The sequence below is a fragment of the Marmota flaviventris genome, chromosome 13 (genome assembly GCF_047511675.1).
Source record: "Marmota flaviventris isolate mMarFla1 chromosome 13, mMarFla1.hap1, whole genome shotgun sequence".
In the NCBI taxonomy this organism is placed as follows: domain Eukaryota; kingdom Metazoa; phylum Chordata; class Mammalia; order Rodentia; family Sciuridae; genus Marmota; species Marmota flaviventris.
Window position 1 is genome coordinate 27,416,864 of NC_092510.1, and position 19,503 is coordinate 27,436,366.

Genomic DNA, 19,503 nt, shown 5'->3' on the forward strand with positions numbered 1-19,503 from the left:
TAATGCCCTATTAGTAACTGTTGTATTCTGCTACCTTTCCTATCCTCTACTATCCCCCCTCCCTCCCCTCCCATCTTCTCTCTCTACCCCATCCACTGTAATTCATTTCTCTCCTTGTTTATTTTCCCATTCCCCTCACAACCTCTTATATGTAATTTTGTAACAATGAGGGTCTCCCTCCATTACCATGCAATTTCCCTTTTCTCTCCCTTTCCATCCCACCTCATGTATCTGTTTAATGTTAATCTTTTCTTCCTGCTCTTCCTCCCTGCTCTGTTCTTAGTTGCTCTCATTATATCAAAGAAGACATTTGGTATTTGTTTTGTAGGGATTGGCTAGCTTCACTAAGCATAATCTGCTCTAGTGCCATCCATTTCCCTGCAAATTCTATGATTTTGTCATTTTTTAGTGCTGCGTAATACTCCATGGTGTATAAATGCCACATTTTTTTTTATCCATTCATCTATTGAAGGGTATCTGGGTTGGTTCCACAGTCTAGCAATTGTGAATTGTGCTGCTATGAACATCGATGTAGCAGTATCCCTGTAGTATGCTCTTTTAAGGTCTTCAGGGAATAGTCCAAGAAGGGCAATAGCTGGGTCAAATGGTGGTTCCATTCCCAGCTTTCCCAGGAATCTCCATACTGCTTTCCAGTCACTCTTATAAGAAAAGGTAAAGAATTTGGAACCTCTGAATCCCAAGCTGCAGTGGGGAGTGGAGTAGAAGGTGGGAGATTAGAACTAACCTGAGATAGTAGGGGGCTGTGCAATGCGACCTTCTTTTGTGAAACTCAAGACTGAGCAGACTGGTTGCTCTGTATAAAGGGGCTGAGCTTTGTGCCTGGGTAATTGACAATAGACACTGAACTATGTGAAGATTTAACACCCCCGCCCCCGAAATTAACAAAAATTGTAGGGGGCCAACTTTCCAAACCATGGAATTTTTCTTAGGTCTGGGCCAGTTGTACCCCATGACAAAATGGGGCTTCAGATGCTCACTGATGCATTGGTTCAGCAAGTAGCATATCCCAGAAGTGCTCTATATTAAAGTTCTATGCGGTATTTGGTCCTCCCTGCTCAGCAACCTTCTGTTTGTCGCGGATGCACAGGCTCATGACAGCTCATGTTCTCTCAGTTCAGTCCATTTGTTAATGGCATCCTATTGTAGTTTCATGGTGGTGTTTTTTCTTTTATAAATATGTGCCATAAAATGTGTGGAAATAAAACTTGAAGTTTTAGAACTTGGCATGCATAGTCACATATTTTCATGAACTATTATATACTGTTAGTGCACATTTCTCCTTGACTTTAATATATTTTATCACTATTGACTCAATGTAAAGATCTTTTATATCACTTTCTCTTTTCAAAGAATACTGATATGCCCGCCATGAATCTAGGCACTTTAGGGTACAGCAGTGAAGAAATGAAATTAAGCTCTTAACTTGGTTTAGGCTTTTATAACAAAATACCTTGAACTGGGAAATTTATAAATAACAGAATTTATTGCTTACGGTTCTGGAGGCTGGGGAGTCCAAGATGAAGGAGCCAGAAGGTTTGGTGGCTGGTGAGGGCCACTTCTCCCAGATGGCACCTTACTACTGTGTCCTCACTTGGTGGACAGAGTAACAACCTCCCCTAGACCCTCTTTTATAAGGACACTCATCCTCTCATGAGGGCTCTGTTCTCATGGACTTGCCATCTCCCAGAGACCTTATCTTTCAATACCAACATGTTAGGGGTTAGATTTAAGGAGAGGAATTTTGGAGGGACACAAACATTGAGACCACAGCAGATCCCTGACCCTGAAGAGTACGTGAACTTGCACACACTCTTGAGAAGCTCCACAGTTAAAAAAAAAAAAAAAAAGGCAGTGGGTAATGTTGTTTCAGGCCTTGTCCTAAACTTATTTGGACATAGAATTTTTTTTAAGGATGCTTGCAACATTTTATAGTGTTTTACACAATAATATGCCACTCTGGGAATTGCTAATAAAGGCCGAGCTGGACTGTGTGTGCTTTAGAAAAGCCATTCATAAATACCATTAGTTTCAACACTGATAAGAGTTAGACAGCAGAGACTAAACTCTCTACCGTGTCTCGAGTGCAGATATTCTTTGCTTCTACTTAGCGGCAAATCTACATGCTTCATGTATCACATGAGTGGGTGACTTCGGTGAATCTTGATGTCCCTCTGGGACTGTGGTTTTAGTAGATGCCTATCCCATACCCATGGCAGGACAAGGACATTTCTAAGAGAATCTGGATCCAACAGTCCAGTCTCCTGCTGGATGGTGTCCCTGTTTAGTCAGCTCTGTAAATTAATGTCTGTTTCCCCTGGAGCCCAACGAGAAACCTAGCTCGTAGTAAGCATGCTGTCCACTCTATTGAGTGGAATGCTGTTGGACTGGGGGATTTTAAGAGACTGCCTGTGTCTATGTTTTTACACGAATAATCTGCTACCCACCTAGATGTGCTGGGCTGGTTGCTTGGTAGGGATTTTATTTTTGCAGAAAGTATGAAATTTGGAGAAAATGTTTGTAGATCTTTAAGATGCTCAAAGAGAGAAATACTCAGCACTAAGGCCAGTAGGTTTCCTCGGTTACCTGATGACAGCAGAGATCTCCATTCCCATAGGGAAGAGTGGCTGAGTAGCTTTATGGCACGTTGGCATTCCATCTGGAACAGTCTTGGTCCAGAGCCCTCGGGGTCACTGATGAAAGTTTGTGTGAGATAAAAGAGAAAACAGTTGGACTGATCTTATCTTTTGGGTGTAACTATGGCTGTCTCCCTGGTTGTTTTGAAGACATGTGAAACAGAATTGAGAGAAGAGCCAAAATATTGGTCAGTTTGATGATTTCAAGGGCCAACCCAGAGCAGCCTTCACCCTGCATCTCATCCTTGGTGGCTGTGGGCTGTGGCTGGTCCTTGCTCTAGGTGGTAATTCCTTGCATCCTCAATGAGGTCTGGTTCACTCATCCTTCCCTGAACTGTGATGATTGGTTTTGGGCTTTCTATACAGAGTGGACTTTTGGGAGAGGGTGTGTTTTCCCCTATAATTTGAAAGAAAGGGTGTCTATAACACTAAATGTTTATGAAGCTTTATAACTAAAGGGTTCATTCCTGGGTTATAGAATGTTAGTATTGAAATGATCACTTCCCTCCACCTTCCCATCTTACTTTACCAATGAGGTCTTAGAACCTGGATGAATTTTACCCCTTACTGAGCTTACATCCTGAGTGCCTCCAGGCCTGAAGGAAGCTAATGTGACACATTTACTTTTTCTCTAAGGACACATCTCAGCCTTCTTGTGCTTAGGAATACCAGACACCTCTTCAGCACTCTCCTCAGGGATCATTTTAGTCAGCAAAATTACTATGAAAGTACGAAAAACATGAGGCTGGGTGGACCATGCAAAGAATGCTAGTTAACAGTTCAAGAGCCAAGATAAGGAGGCAGAGGCTGGCCACGTTCCACCTTTGTTGAGAACATACTTATCAGGCAACTAGGATATTTTGCTATTCTATACTCAGAGAATGACTGTGGAAGTGCCATCTGTTTGATTTGGGGGTTACGAATACATTTTAGTGAATAGATGAGTTCACAAATACGGAATCTGTGAATAATGAAGATTGCATGGACTTCTTAGTTACTTCCAGGCAGCACATGAGGAGCGTGTTTGGGAAGGTAGGAGGGAAAAGGGTGGAGATGGGATTATAATCATTGTCCTCTACTAAAAGCCTATAAAGAGCTGAGCACTCTGTATTTTGCTGGGACTGAACATGCATCCCAGGAAGAAGAAATGTTTAGACATAGAAGAGCCTCCTCATCTTGCCTTCCTGTATCCCATTTTGTAAATTAAGACTCAAGACCAGTGGGATAAATAACCCAGGATGAAGACAGAAAAGGGTAGTTCTGAACAGCTGAAACCAGAATTCTAAAGCCCCAGAATCCTGCAGTCTCTGGGACAAAGTCCTGAGGACGTGAGGACATTTGCCCTTGTACCAAATGTCCTTCAGCCCTGTCATCAGGTAACTGAGGAAACCTACTGGCCTTAGTGCTGAATATTTCTCTCCTCGAGCATCTTAAAGTTCTACAAACATTTTCTCCAAATTTCATACTTTCTGCAAATGTCCTTCCATCCAGTCTGCCTGTGACCACTCTGTGTGCTCTTGTGGTTGCTAATGTTCATGTCTAGGCAGGGAGGAGGGAAGGTTCTAAATCACTATGAGGCACACACAGGGAAATTTCTAGAAGTATATCTGGGCCTAAGATGAGCTTATGGGAGAAAGATGTCCAGTTAGGACTCCAGTTTAGTGAAATCAAAGAACTTCATTTCTTACTGTTTGTTCTGCTCAGCCTTGGGCGTAACTGTCTAGCTGGTGACTGAATGACATTTCTTTCCCTTTTCATTTGAGTGTGAAGTTTGTTAATAGGGAGTTGGGAGAAGATTTTGGAGCTGTTTTAAAGCAGTCTGGGGGGTTGCAGGGAAGAAACCACTAGCTTCTCCTGAGAATCAGCAGTGACCCAGGGAGAATTATGGTGCCATCCACCTCTGTGAGACCAGCCTGTTGTCTTGGATTTCAAGTTCTATTTTATATATATATATAAATAATGGCTAATTTTAAATGGCTCCTTTCTCACACCCTGCACAGGTTACCATCATCTCTAGCAAGACCATAAGCTCCAGCGTAAACATGTTGGGCAATATTTTACCATAGTCACATACTTGTACCTGTGTAATTCCTAGGAGAGTTGGTGCTTCATAAATACATGCTTGTTGAATGAAATGAGAGAATTAAGGTTATAGTAGTGTACTACTTGAACACACTTAATCATATATTACCCGTCTCTTCCTAGGGGTTGGTGAACAATTTCCCTACAGGGCCAGATAGCCTGTGAGCCCTTGTAGAACATATAGGCTCCATCACAACCGCCTGATGCTGCTATTTCAGATGGGAAAGCAGGCAGAGGATGACAGGGCATGGCTGCACTCCAAGAGAACTTTATTTACAAAAATGGGCAGTGAGCTGGATTTGGCCCACTGGCTGCAAATTAACCAATCTATACAAAAGCACCTGCCGGCATCTTTCCAAATGTCAGAAGTCACTGTGGTAAGAGAGAAATTTCAAGAATCTGTGTCAGAGACAATGCTCTCCATTCATCAGATTCTGTCTTACGCTTCACCTGAGCACACAGGAAGACATTTCCCAGCTTCCCTTGCACTCAGGTGGAAGCTTTCAATTAGTTCCGGCCAATGAACTGTATTCAGAAGTGAAATCCACCATGCCCAGCACCCGCCCATAGAACTTACTGCTCTACACTATTTCTTCTCCCTTGAAGACCAGGTGCAAATATCTAGTGAAAGACCCTAGGGCCCTGGGAGTTGGTGAGCCACTTGCTGTAGTGAACCTGGGTTCCTGGGTCACTGTGTGGAACAGAGTCCTCTCCACACCCACCCTGGACTCAGGATGGACTGTGAAGGAGTACAAAATAAACCTGTTTTTCTAAGACACTGACTTAGAGGGTCTTTGGTCATTTCTCACTAATGATGACATGTTTGGATTCAGTCAGGATAAAGAAAAGAAATAGAGAAGTAAGAAGGACAGACCTTCTCTGGAAAAATCAAACTTTAACAAAAATCAAACTTATAACACAAATTTCATGTGCTGAAAAACTAAAAACTCTTCAAAAGCTAAGGGAGGAGGACCAAGATGGTGACAGGGACAGAAAACCCTGTCTTGGTATATAATAGAAACGTATCATATCGTCTCTGTGTACATGCAATTTTACTGGCCCAAACAAATGGTTTTCTAAGAGATGGCTTCCATTGGTCAAACAGAGTTCCCCCCCCCCCCGCCCCACATCTGTGGGTTCCATTCACAGATTCAACCAATTGCAGATCAAAAATATTTGGGGAAAACAGAAACACGAAAAAATCTTACCTATATTGAGACTAACATGCACAAGCTTTTATTTTTCTTGTATTGTTTAGGGAATAGTGACAACTATTCATGTAGCACTTACATTGAATTGGGTATTACAAGCAATTTAGAGATGATTTAAACTATGTAGCAGGATGTACATAGATTCGATGCTAATGCTGTGCCATTTTATATAAGGGACTTGGATTTGGTTACCCACAAGGGGTCCTGGAAACAATCCCCTGAGATACCAAGGGACTATTATATAAGGATGTTGCCTTTTTGAGGATAGGGGCAGGGGCTACCAGATGCTTTTTGATAAATTATACTTCAAATATGTTCTGCTCCCTTGGAGGTTGAGGGATTCAGGTTCTTTCCAACACATCTTAGGAGAAGGAGCGTTATGTGAATGTGATGTTGCCGAGAGCGGACCTAGTTCCCACCCTTAGGAAGTGCTATCAGGAGTGGCCAGCGCAGTCAGGGATCCATACCTATACTAGCAAAAAGGGGAGACAGCTCTCTTCTCCTCTCACCAGGGCAATGTTAACCCATCTCTTATGGTTTAGATTAGTGGCATCCTCCAAAAGCTCAAGTGAGAGTTAATGCAAGAACATCTCCGTGAGGATGGATGGTGGCTGCAGCCAGGTGCCTCCTGACTAGGTGAATGGTAGTGTTGGCAGGCACACCCTTTGCCATCTTTCACTAGCTCTTTCTCTGGAGTTATCTTAGGCTTCATTATTTTTGGTGTGTTCTGAACACTTATTTGAAGAAATAATTAGACGGTGTGGAAATGTTATCTTCCAAACTCTAAAAGGGTGCTTCCTTTTCTTCTGCCAGGTGTCTGGGGATGGTTGATTTCTGAGACTGACGATTCCAGGCTGAGCAGCAGCCTCCTGAGGGCTGCCCTGTAGCCTTGACCCAGGGCCAGAGGACTTGTGAGGGCCTTGTGCTCTGCTAGCCCTTCACCTTCAGCCCCTGTTGTGCTAGCCCTGTGATACTGAAACAGGAGCTGCTGACCTGTCCCTGCCCTTCCAGAATGAGCAGAAGCCCCAGGAAAGGCATCCCACTTTCTGGGCTCAGCCTCTCATCCACCCCTGAGTTCTGGATCAGCAATTATTTACTATTTCTTAGCTATCTAATACATTTGAGCATATTTAAAGAAATATTACGTGGACCACTTGTAGCTGCTCTTGGTAGGATAATCAATCCAAATTCTCTAGTTGTCCTTTATCAGAAGCAGAGTTCCTCTGTTATTTTCTTTTTCTTTCTTTTTTGATTTTTAAATTTTTTTTATTTGCTCTTTTTAGTTATACATGACAGTAGAAAGTATTTTAATATATTACACATACATGGAGTAGAAATTCCCATTCTTGTGGTTGTACATGATGTAGAATTACACTGGCTGTGTGTTCATATGTGAACATAGGAAAGTGATGTCTGATTTATTGTATTGTTTTTCTTGTTCCCAAACCCCCTCCCTTCCTTTCATTCTCCTTTGTCTTATCCAAAGTACTTCCATTCTTCCCTTTCATTCTTCCCTAACTTCACCCCCCTTATTGTGTGTTAGCATCCACATATCCAAGAGAACATTAGGCCTTTGGGGTTTTTTTTTTTTTTTGGCTTATTTCACTTAACATGATAATCTTTAGATCCATCCATTTACTGGCAAAAGTCATCCTTTGTTATTTTCTGTGGGGAAAACGTTTGGAGGCATCATTAACTGGCATTTTCTGAAGAGTCAGGGTCTCACAGTGTTACTCAGGCTGGCCCCAAACTCCTGGGCTCAAGTGATCCTCCTACATTCGCCTCCTGAGTAGATTGAACTACAGGCAGGTACCATCACACCCAGCTTACATTTTCTTTATAATACAATGGTCAAGAGGCTTTTTGTTTTTGTTGTTGTTGTTGGTACTGGGGATTGAACTCAGGGGCACTCAACTATCACGCCACATCCCCAGCACCTTTTAAAAATATATAAATAAATATTATTTGGAGACAGGGTCAACTTAGGGCTGAGTTGCTTAGGGCCATTCTACATTGCCGAGGGTGGCTTTGAACTCACAGCCTCTTGCCTCAGCCTCCCAAAGTGCTAGGATTACAGGCATATGCCACCATGCCCAGCTGGAGAGGCCTTAATAGCTGTTGGTTATAAGTACTGAAATTTTACTTCATAACTTTTGTTTAATAGAATATGTAGTGTCATTCTGAACCTTGATGTCATTATTGAAAGGAGTAGGGGTGATTGCATAAAAATTGGAAGTATGATGCTGCAGTGAACTTTCATTCTTAATCATGCTTTAATCTCACTTGTTTTTACAAAGCATTTTAAGTTTATGGGTAAATCAAAATACTGTTAGATTTTCATCATCTATAATATATTAATGTATTAATTTCAATGAAAATGTCAGCTAGACAAAAGGAAGGTGTTCAAGATCTACTGTACCTCCTGGTGCTAAGTGAATAACAGTGTATTATGTACTTGAACAATGCTAGAATATATTTTAAGGGTTTTCACCACAAAAAAGTGTGTGAGGTAATATTATGTTAAATAACTTGATTTAGTCATTCTACAATGTACAGACATATTAAAAAATTATGCTATAAGCCATAAATGCAATTTTGATATGTCAGTTAAAATACATCAACAAAAATTATGAAAATGTATAATTATCTCTCCAAAGAACCAAGAGCTCTAGCCCTCTGATTTGGGGAGGTGACATTGCCTCTAGTGAGTGAGAAAGTCAGCCCTGCAGGGAAGGCACAGGCCCCACTGTCTGGGCATGTTAATGATGTGGGAACTGCATAGAGAGGGCCTGGTGGAGGTTAGGCAGCCTGCTGGGCTCTGGGTCCCAGCCAGAAGGGTTCACTGTGCCTGACAGGGACTGTCACCAGCAGCCGTGGGTCCCTGCATGAAGCCAGCAAGGCGCTACTCCATCAGCATCTCCTTTTACTACAGGCCTGGGAATTTCTGAGCAGAACACACATGGAGGACATCTGTTTTTGTGTTCCCCCTTCAAAGCAGTGAAACTAATGATCTGAGAGTGAAGAAAAAAAAAAAAAAGAGGAAAAGTCAGCATTGAGCTCTGTGCTTCAAGAGCCTGGTTACATTTCTGAACACCCTGGGTTTGCTCCTGTAATACTCTTCGAGGTTGATTTTTTTTTTCCTTTTTGGTTAAAAAAGTGTTCCAGGCAATTTCAGCTCAGTGTGCTACTTTGGCTTGGGGCTCTACTTACCATAAGCTGCAGACACTTAACTCATCTGCTTCCTGAACATCACTTATAGATGCTGGTCACCTCTATCTCAGCACATCCCCTACCTGCCTGGTGACATTCTCCCAACCTTGATCGTCTTCTCACATTTGCCCCCTCTTTCTATGAGATGAAGAAGCCAGACTTAAAATGTCATAAAGCTTTCTCCTATTGCATGGGGGCCCCTTGCTCTGTCTGTGCGTTGTCGAGACAGTTTGAAGATACCCTTGGAAATGCCCAAGCTCCTGCATTTGAGACACATCAGAGGGAAATGTGCACAATACCACACTCTTATAATGTTCAGTCATTGCTGATCATGTACAAAAGTCATTTATCTCATATTTCAATAAACATTTTTGTTTTAAAAAAGGAATTTTTTTTTTTTGTAGTGCTGGGAATTGAACCCAAGATCTTGTGCATGCTAGGCAAGCAGTCTACCACCGAGTTACACCCCAGGCCTTTTTTCTTTCTAAATTTTATTTTGAGATGGTGTGTAAGTTGCTAAGGTAACTTAGAGAACTTGTGATACTCCTCCCTCAGCCTCCTGAGTAGCTGGAATCACAGGTGTGCTCCACAGCAGATCACTTTCCTTCTGCCAGCCTCCCTAATACTTGCTGCTGGAACATTCTCTGGGGCCTCAACTGTCTCTACCAGCCATCCTCATAATGACTTGCAATTTAAAAAATAGACACTTGTTTGGCTCTTCTTGCCCAGAGTGACAAAAACAATTTTTCATCTGGAAAAACAATTTCCAGATGGAAACTAAAGAGATGTGACACATGTGACCCTAGATTGGGTTCCAGACAAGATAAAGGATGTTAATGGAATAAATGGCAAACTTTGAGCAAGGTCTGAAAGTTAGATAATAATGTTGTGTCAAAGCTGATATCATGATTTTGATTATTGTACTGTAATTACGCAGGAGAAAACCATACTAAAGTGTTTACAAATAGAGGTAAGGTGTCTGCAACTTATGCTAGATATTCGTGTGTGTTAGGCGGGCGTGGGCGAATGTGTGTCTAGGTGCACGGGCATGTTGGAGGGGGAATTGAATGATAAGGAAGGTAGCACGCTATTAACATTAGACCACTCCTGAAAGAAAGGCATAGAGGAAGTCTTTATACCATTTGCTCCACATTTTGTTAAGTCTTCAATTATTTCAAAATGAGAAATTAAAAAAAAAAAAAGAAAAGATAAAAAGAGAAAAGGATTTTCATTGGTAGGCGGTAGGAAAACCAACCAGAAGGAGCTGATGACAGAAAAGAGTTTTCTGAACTTGAATTGCTTCGGGGCCTTGTAAGTGCAGTCTATTCCAAACCCCTCTCCTACTGAGCTTCTCAAGAGCCCGAGCTCTCCTCCTCTTTCAAACCAGAGTCTCCCCAAATCCCCTCACTTAGCTGAACAATCTCTCTTCTGGCTGGGCCTACAAAGAGAGCTCAGATCCACTCCTTCCCCGGGTAGCCTCTGTGGAAACCCTCATTCCTCTCTGGCACCTCCCTAACATCTGCTCTCTCTCCATTGGGAGAGCCCAGGGCTGGGCTTCTCCACTGCAGCATGTGTTAGGATACACACAGCAGGTTATTCTGTAGTAGAAAACTGTCCCTAAAGTTCAGCTGACTCAACTCCTTGTTGATTACAACTTAAAAGTCGAGTTCTCACTCATGCAACATGTCTGCTGTGGTGTGTTAGGGTATCTCTGCTCATTGAAATCTCTTGGGAACCTTGGTTGATAGAGGGTCCATCTGGACTCTTCTATAATCACCATAGGAGGGTAAAAGGGAAGGTGGTGAATTACAGGATTTTAAAAATTTCTTCTCCAAAAAAATAAAAGTTATTTTCCCTCATTTCATATACCAGAAGGTACAATCCTTGGGTCATAAGGAAGAGAGAAATATATTTGTAACATCCCTGTCACAGCACTGATTCTTGGTGGCGGCTAAGTTGCATTTAACAGGTAAATTTAAGAGTGCAGCCTAAGAGACATAGGGCACAAGAAACAAGGATGCCAACTGCCACCAGAATGCCACCTTCAACCAGGGGCAGAATCGGGAAGACAAATAGCCAAGACCCATCAGGGCATGTCCCCCTCGAAGACATCCCCAAACTCCTTTGTGCTCCCATGGCCACCTGCACAGGCTCCTGGCACCCTGCCCTTGCATTCTTTGGCTGTTGGTTACTTAGGATTTTTCTGTTAGGCAAATTTTATATGTATCACAAATGTATATTGAATGCGCACATCAGCAGAGACACCTATTATTTGCCAGGCACTGCACTAGGCTCTGGGCTATAAGAACAAGCAAGACATTGGCTCTGTTCTTGGGGCACTTCCTGAGTTGTCTTGAAGACCAAGAAGAAAACAGATTTTAAATTTAGAGAGTAGAACTTGATCCTGTTCGTGGGGAGAGTGGGTAGCTAGAGAAAGGGAAGAAGTAGGAGGCTTCTGCTTGTGGCTTCCTCTGTCAGGGACATGTCTTCCTCATCTCTCTAACCAGGAATGTGCAGATGACACAGTGTGCCAGCAGGAGGCGTGAGATGTTGAGGTTTAAGGACTATCAATACATTATATATATATATATATATATATATATATATATATATATATATATATATTGTTTACAAGACAACTGCTACAGTACTAAGGCTAATGCTAAAAAAAATGTAAGATTTAGTACTTTATAATTCAGGTTCCCCTGAAAATCACTAAGTATTTCTTTTTAAACAAATGAGGACACCAAGACAGGGAATTTTTTAACTCCCAACTGCATGGCTTGGAACTGATGGTCCTGACTCCTGGTCCAGGGCACTTTCTGCCAATCCACCCTGCCTCTTTCTAGCTTGAGATCCTACCTGGCTGAGGATCCCACAGCCTGGGAGGAGAGTTTATTCAGTTTTACAATGGATGTGGGGCAAAGGCACGTTTCTATAAATACAGCCCTCAGAGGTTCACTCTGAGCCAAGTGAGTCTATGAGACTTCCTGCTCCAGCTTCCTGTTGGATGAACAATGCAAGCTGAAAGCAACGTTCACAGGGTGCCATATGTATTTGAGCTCACAGCCCCAAATGATCACTTTGCCAACCCACATCTGCCGTTGAATGGCCAGATCTCCATGACGTAATTGGTGTGAGATGCAGGAAGATGGGGGTGGGGGAAGAAGGGACCAGGGTCTTGTCTCCCTCAGCAGGCTTTGCTTGTCTGCTGCAACTTACAGCCAAGGAAGGGATGTTGAGTCTCTAGGAAATGTTGTGGATGCAGGCCAATGGGATCATTTTCATTTTCTAAGGTTTGGAAGGATCTCTGGCCTTGTGTGGACCTTCCACTGATTAAGTGAGATGATGTTATATAGTGTCTTTGGCACACGGTAAGTAGATAATAAATGGTAACTGTTCTAGTAGTAATAATTCTAGGAATAATGACCATAACAATTACTGCAATAATCAAACAACAGTATTAGAGCAATTATTATTTAATAATCATGACAATAATAAATATAGCTAATTCAGTGGTGTGCCGAGGGGGTACAATAGGGGTGGTTCACACAGTGGGAAAGAATTTAATCACTGACTCATGATAATAAAAAAGCAGCCTGTGTGGGAACTTTCTGTACTTTCCCCTCATTTTTGCTATGACCTTTAAACTACTCTAGAAAGTCATCTATTATAATTTTTTTTTTAAATAAAGGACAGAGAAGAAAAAGCAAATGATGGTATTGTTTTTGATTCTCCAAGACAGTGCACTCCCTTATTACTTGCACCCAGCAAGGACCCGCTTCCACTAACCAACCCTTGTTATGATGTTATTTTTAAATTGCTGGTTTTGTAGATACTCAAATGAGCAGCATGTTTGCTAGTTGGATGATAGTTCTGTGTGTCTGTTCACCACGTGGAGTTGCATGCGGGTGGAACCATCCCCAAGCACTGCTAGACCTGAAGGTCGTGGACTCTGTTGCTTTCTGCTGAATTGAACAGCTGCATCACCTCCATTTACTGTGGCTGCAGCTGAGTGGCAAGGCTGTCAATGGCCCCAGCCATGAGCCTCTCCATCTCCACACCTAGTGAGATCTATGGGCCAGGGCAAGTCTTTATCCTCAAATCACCTAGCAGCTGACTTTTTTGTCTAATGAAAAATTCTTTTCTTTGAGTAGGAAAATGCCCAGATAATCAAAGAAGTGGAAGTTGACAAGGTCTCAGTGCTCTGCAGGGACCAGGTGGAAGCCATCAAGCAGCTCTGGCAGGATCCAGGAATCCAGGAGTGTTATGACAGGAGGCGGGAGTACCAGCTGTCAGACTCTGCCAAATAGTGAGTACAGAGCTCCGGCCACAGCTGCCTTAGCGGCGAGGGGGGGGGGGGGTTCGGCAAACACAGTCATGCTTCAGGGGAGCTTCTTGCTGCTTGCTTAAGTGGAAGGGCTCAGTGGCAACACCACCTCCCTCTGTTTTTTTGTATCACTCCCTTACTTTTTGGTGTTCTTACCATCCCCTGAAAACCTTCCATCTTTGAGGATCCCCAAATTTCCTTCTTGGCAGAGACCCAATTTTTCCTCACTGTTATGTGTTTAATTTTCAATAAAATGCTCAAATTTGAGGTTCTGTTAGTGGGTGGATATGATTTGGGGTGTTGAAATGATTTAAGCAAGGAATACACTTGTTTCTGGTTTTTCACTTTCTTCCTTTCCATATCTCTGTCTTTCTGGTTGCCTGATCAGAAGACAGCAGGTCCAACTGCATTAAAACCTAAAATCAGGGTCCACCGGTGGTAGTCAGCTGCTGATCTGGTGCTGCCCTCTCGTGGCAGAGCCAAGTACTGCTGGGCCCGGCATCCAGAAATCTCAGCTGACTCCATGACCTACATACCACATTTTGGATAGATAAAGCTGTAGTTTTAAATAACTAACTCCCAAAGGTGGAAAAATTTCTGTTTAGACAGTCCTTCATGCAAACCATCTCATAGAGATCGCAGAATCTAACAATTTCCCAAGGAAATGCATCCTTCAGCCAGGTCACTGGGCTAAATGCTTTGGTCTTACTTGAACAGGTGGTGATCCTTGCTTTTACAGCTCAGCTTTCTGCCTTGTCCCACATCATCATCATGGTGGCCTTGAGATACTTTCCCAAGATCCATCCCTTTTCTTTCCTCTTCCCATCCCTTTCCCTTCAGGTGCCATTGCCCTCTGAGCTGGTTTAGGTGGGAGTTTGCCCAATGGGCTGAACGAAGCAGTGTACAGGAAAGGAAATGTTATCTCTGTGGTCAACAGCTTCCCTTTGGAGTCTGTCCTAGGCTGAGTGTTCAATGTCCTTAATCCAGATGGGCCCAAAATACCATCAAGGAAGGAAAATAAAAGGAACTCCAATAGGTGTCAGATCAGCAAAGAAAAGAGATGGAGGAAGAAATTGTTCAAGAAGGAGGTATGGGTTGCCCTGGGCTGCCCTGGACAACCTGATGAGCCAGGGACAGCTCAAGGCCAGGTAGCCATGGCCTTCCTGATCCTACCTGAGACTGCCTGGTGTTATTTACTCTGTGAAGGACCTGGGAATTGGCCATGGCTCTTGATCCATTTGGAGAGGACCCAATAGAACTGCTGGAGAATTCAGTGTAACCCAGAAAACCGAGGCAAGTTCATTGAGAGAGGGATGGACAGAGTTGCCATAGATAAAAATGGTACTCATAAACGTGATGGTTGTCTGATCTTGAGAATCTCAGGATGCAGGCACCTGTGCACTTCTTTGGTCTACATCAGCATCTCACAACCATCTGCTAGTTTTGTCTACTCAAATGGACATGTGTTTACTTCACCAAAATTTGATGAATGCTTGTAATGTGCCTGGCACAGTGGTAAGGGTTATAGGGCAATCAATGCCTTCTACTCTCAGGAAAGGTACTGCCTGGTGGAATGAGATATAAATAAAATAATCACACAGCAACGTACAGGATTCCCCCTTATCATGGGGAGTACATTCTAAGAACCCCCCTGTGGATGCCTGAAATTGCAGATTATATTGAACCCTATGTATACGCTATTTTTTCCTATATGTACCTAACTATGATAAAGTTTCATTTATAAACTAGGCAGGTGAGAAATTAACAACAATAAAATAGAACAATTATTGGGAACATTATTTAGTTAAATTAGTTACCTGGACATAGCAGTGATACTGTGACAGTTGATCTAGTAATAGACAGCTACTGAGCGTCTAACAGGTATGTACTATGCCCCAAACCAGAAAAGGGGATGAATGATTCATGTCCACAGCAGGATAGAGTAGAATGACACCAGATCTTATGCTGCTCAGAACAGATTATGACTTAGTTTATGAATTGTTGCTGGGTATGGTGGCACCTGCAGTCACAGCTACTCAGGAAGCTGAGGCAGGAGGATCACTTGACGCCAGATTGGGCCACATAGTGAGACCTTATCCCAAACAAACCAAAAGATCCTCATGAGGTGTTTATTTCTGGAATTTCCCATTTGGATCACGAATGACCTTGGATAACTGAAACTGTGGACAGTGAAACCTTCAGTAAGGGGAGACCACTGTACTGCTCAGCAAAGACAGTAATAAACCCTGGGCTTGTATCTGGGCATGGGGTGGGCCACAGAAGACTGCCTACTGCCTGGCTTCTTAAACTGAATTTCAGGCTGTCCAGTGAGCCAGGCTGGCCTTGTTCCTGTTGGTTTACTTTCATGCTGACCTGCTCAGTCTCTGGCATCCATGCTGTGCTGGGAGAAGGCAGGGCTGCCCTTGGCTTGGAAGGAGCTCAGAATCACCAACTCCATTATTGGCCAGGGCCTTAAAAAATTTAGTCATTTTTCTAAAAATGACTTTTATAAGAGCCTTATCATTTTTTGAAGAGTTTCCTCTAATTTCACCTTAGAAAAAATGATCTATTTTAAGTTCAAGTCTTTAATATATGTCCACAATAATCTAAGACAAATTTTGGATTATTTTGAGATGTTTCATTTCCTGTTTTTAACAGGAAAACTTTTTCTTCTTGTTTCTTTGAAAGAATTTCCTGTTGGCCTGCTTTACATCCGTGTTTTTTTTTTTTTTATAAATTCCATCTAATTTGTTGAGCAGAAGCTTTGAAGAGCAGCATCTACATTACCTAATGCTCTTCCTTGAGGGCAGGTGGGAGGGCCCTTTGGGTGGCAGGTCAGAGTCCCTAGGTGGAGCTGTTTCCCACATCCTAGTCCTCCAGACCTGCTGTCTCCCTCACAGCCACAGCTGTGTGTTGAGAGCCACAGCCAAAGGGGCCCTAGCAAACTTTCAGACTGCCAGCTGATGATTGGCTCACAGCGGCCCCAGCAACATCTAGCTGATTGGCTCCTCTGCGGTGATGCTCATTGGACTGTTTCCCCGCCCTTTCAGACTACAGAGCTGCTCATTGGGGGACTTTTTTGGCTCCGCCCACACGACCCAGCCAATCGGCCTCAAGAGTAGGAGGAGTGAGGGAGGTTGAGAGGCTTGTGGGAAGCCGGTGGTGGCAGTTGGGCTCTGAGGGTTTTTCCTGAGGAGCTGTTTTGTTTGGCGAGTGTGGTTCTAAAAATAAAGTTCGCGTCTTTTGACAAGTGGCTCCTGAATTGTGCCCAGCCAGACTGCGGCAGCTCTGTGATAGAGCTTGCGGCCTGACCCTCAGTTGACTGTCAAGAAAGTCAGCGATAGAATTTAGTAGGTAGCACTGTGAGCTGGGGGTGACTTCCCTTGGGTAGGATGGGCATTTTTCTCCCTTCTCTAAAAGGAGTCTTGGCTTCTCATTTGTTCACATCACAGTTACCTGACTGACATTGACCGAATCGCCATGCCATCGTTTGTGCCAACACAGCAAGATGTGCTTCGTGTCCGAGTGCCCACCACAGGCATCATTGAGTATCCATTCGACTTGGAAAACATCATTTTTCGGTAAGTTTGTCTTCTGGGAGTGCTCATTTAAGAATCTGTCTGCCCAAGGCCTAAATGTGTTATCCCTAAGTAGGGGTTACATGTGATAGGCAGAATGACCCTCTTGGTCCCAAGGCATGTACGACTGTAGTAGGTTTCAAGTTCTAGAATTGAGAGGGACTCCATTTTGCCCTTAGGAAAGAAATTTCTTTCTGGGAACTGGAATCATCTTATGTGTAACATGCATACAGATATATATATGTCACCTACATACTGAATATACTAACTGAATATACTAACTTTCCCTAATGTTGAATAATATTTCTCTTTTTCTTTAAGATTTATCCTTAAAAAAAGAGAAAAATAAGAATACAAAAATTTATAGTAAAATTACCTCAGATATGGATAAACTGCTTACAGCTGTGTAAATGTATGAATTTCCACTACAAATGTAGGATGTATTTTTATGACAAATTGGGTAGGTCTTCACTGCATTTAATTATGGGAAAATGAATAATAATGTGGGGGCATATACACAGCACTGCAAATTTCAAAGCACTTTTGCATTTATTTCCCTTGTTCCTCCCAAAAATTATTATTACACAGGCCCAGTTCTCCCATATCCAGGTCCTATATTATCTACAGTTATATATCAGTGTTTCTTCTGAACCGTAGTGCTGGGGAGGCACTCAGAAGAGATCCTGTGTATTTGTTAGCAGATCCCTGATTTTAATGGCCGCCCCTTGTGTGTCCATATTTAAACCTTTTGAGAACCAAGGGTTGCTTGCAACTCCCAAACCTTCTCAGAGTGAGGGCCTCCCAAAGCTTGCATTTGTTTTGTTTTTTTAAAAAGAAATTTATTCTAAGTATCTGCCTCATGCTTTGATAAATGGGTTTGCCTTGTTTCCTAGAGACTGGTAAGTAGGTTTAACATCATCCACCAGTGACATCTATTATTTTATAGCTCTACACCTCCCCCTGCTCACTCTCTGGCTGAAGAATTCTGATCATTGAGATTAAAGTCTTTAGAGAATGACCTTATGGAACCCAAGCTTTTGACAATTGCAGTCAGTGTTCCTTCCCAGCTCCATTCCTTGCTGTGTGGTGGGACGAGGTGGGACAGCCAGTCGTGAGCACAGCATTGTAAAGTGTTTGCACCTGCAGGGTTAGATTTCTGGCCTTCTCAAGCACCTTTCTAGACAATAGTTAAGGAACAGAATATGTGGGCTGTATCTGACCCACAGATGTATTCTCTTTGCTGTTCAGTAGTATAAAAAAAAATCTGAGCTAACATTTAAAAATTGGGATGTTTCACCTAAAACAGTTGATGTCGAAGTTCTTTTTAAACATCCAAGGACCTGGTAATGGTGAGCTTGCGCTCTGTCCAGCAGCGCTTAACTGCTGATATAGCAACCATCCCTTCAGACAGAGCCCCTACCTCTCAAGCATATAAGCTTTTCCACTCTGCAGCTTTTCCATTTGACTCATGAACTGCCTGACCCCTGGGCCTTTCAAGTCGGTGATCTTTGGGCTATTAGTCCCTGAAATCTCACCCAAAGACACAGGTAAAGGCTTTGGATTTCCATACCAGGCAGAAAGCACTTGCAGGTATTTGTAGGGAAGAAGGGGTGGCATTGAGTTAATGCAAGGATTTGTGGATAAATTAGAGAAACTCTGAAATCAAGATTGGGCCCAAAGAAGGCTGAAGAGACCTGGAAGATTGACTCTGTTCCTTTTGTGTCTGCTATCCTTTGACCCTACAGTGGGTGGTTGGATTCAAACCCAAGTGAAATTTGTGTTTTCTTCCTGAACTATTGCAGCAGGATCCTAACCAGTGTCCTCACGAAGGTTCCTCTGTATGCCATCTGAGTCACCTCTGTCTTCAGAAACTTCATTTACATTTTTGGCCTCCTGCTCTTGGAAACATTCAGTGGTCCCTCATTGCCTAAAACAGTGGTGCTCAAACGTGTTAAACTTAGGATTCCTTTGCACTCTGAAAAATTGAGGACTCTAGAGATCACTGATTCCATGGTATAGCGACTTGTATCCTTTCCTCCAAAGTGATGTATTCCAACCTTTGTGTCTTCTGTCTGTATTGAGCAGGATGGTGGATGTTGGTGGCCAGCGATCTGAACGACGGAAATGGATTCATTGCTTCGAGAGTGTCACCTCCATCATTTTCTTGGTTGCTCTGAGTGAATATGACCAGGTCCTGGCTGAGTGTGACAATGAGGTATTTTGCAAGGGGAGGTTAGGTAGCAGAGAACTTTTCTGTTTTTTCCAAGTAGGTCAAGTAATAGATTCTTCCTTGTGCTACACAGTCTTGCCACTCAAAGTACAATCGATGCACTAACAGCTCAGGCAATACTGAGATGCTTGTTAGAAATGCAAACTATTAAATTATTCCAGGATGACTAAGTCAGAGTCTGCATTTTTTTAAACAAGGTCCTAGGTTA

General features: G+C 42.8%; 1 protein-coding gene across 1 annotated transcript in view; it reads left to right on the forward strand.

Moving 5' to 3' along the window:
• The window catches only part of Gna14 (G protein subunit alpha 14), a 210,728-nt gene that overhangs the window by 183,740 nt on the left and 7,485 nt on the right, over positions 1-19,503 (forward strand). The window contains exons 3-5 of the mRNA XM_071600553.1: positions 13,315-13,469; positions 16,940-17,068; positions 19,151-19,280. Of these exons, the coding sequence (XP_071456654.1) occupies positions 13,315-13,469; positions 16,940-17,068; positions 19,151-19,280 (414 nt within the window). The remainder of the gene's footprint in view (positions 1-13,314; positions 13,470-16,939; positions 17,069-19,150; positions 19,281-19,503) is intronic.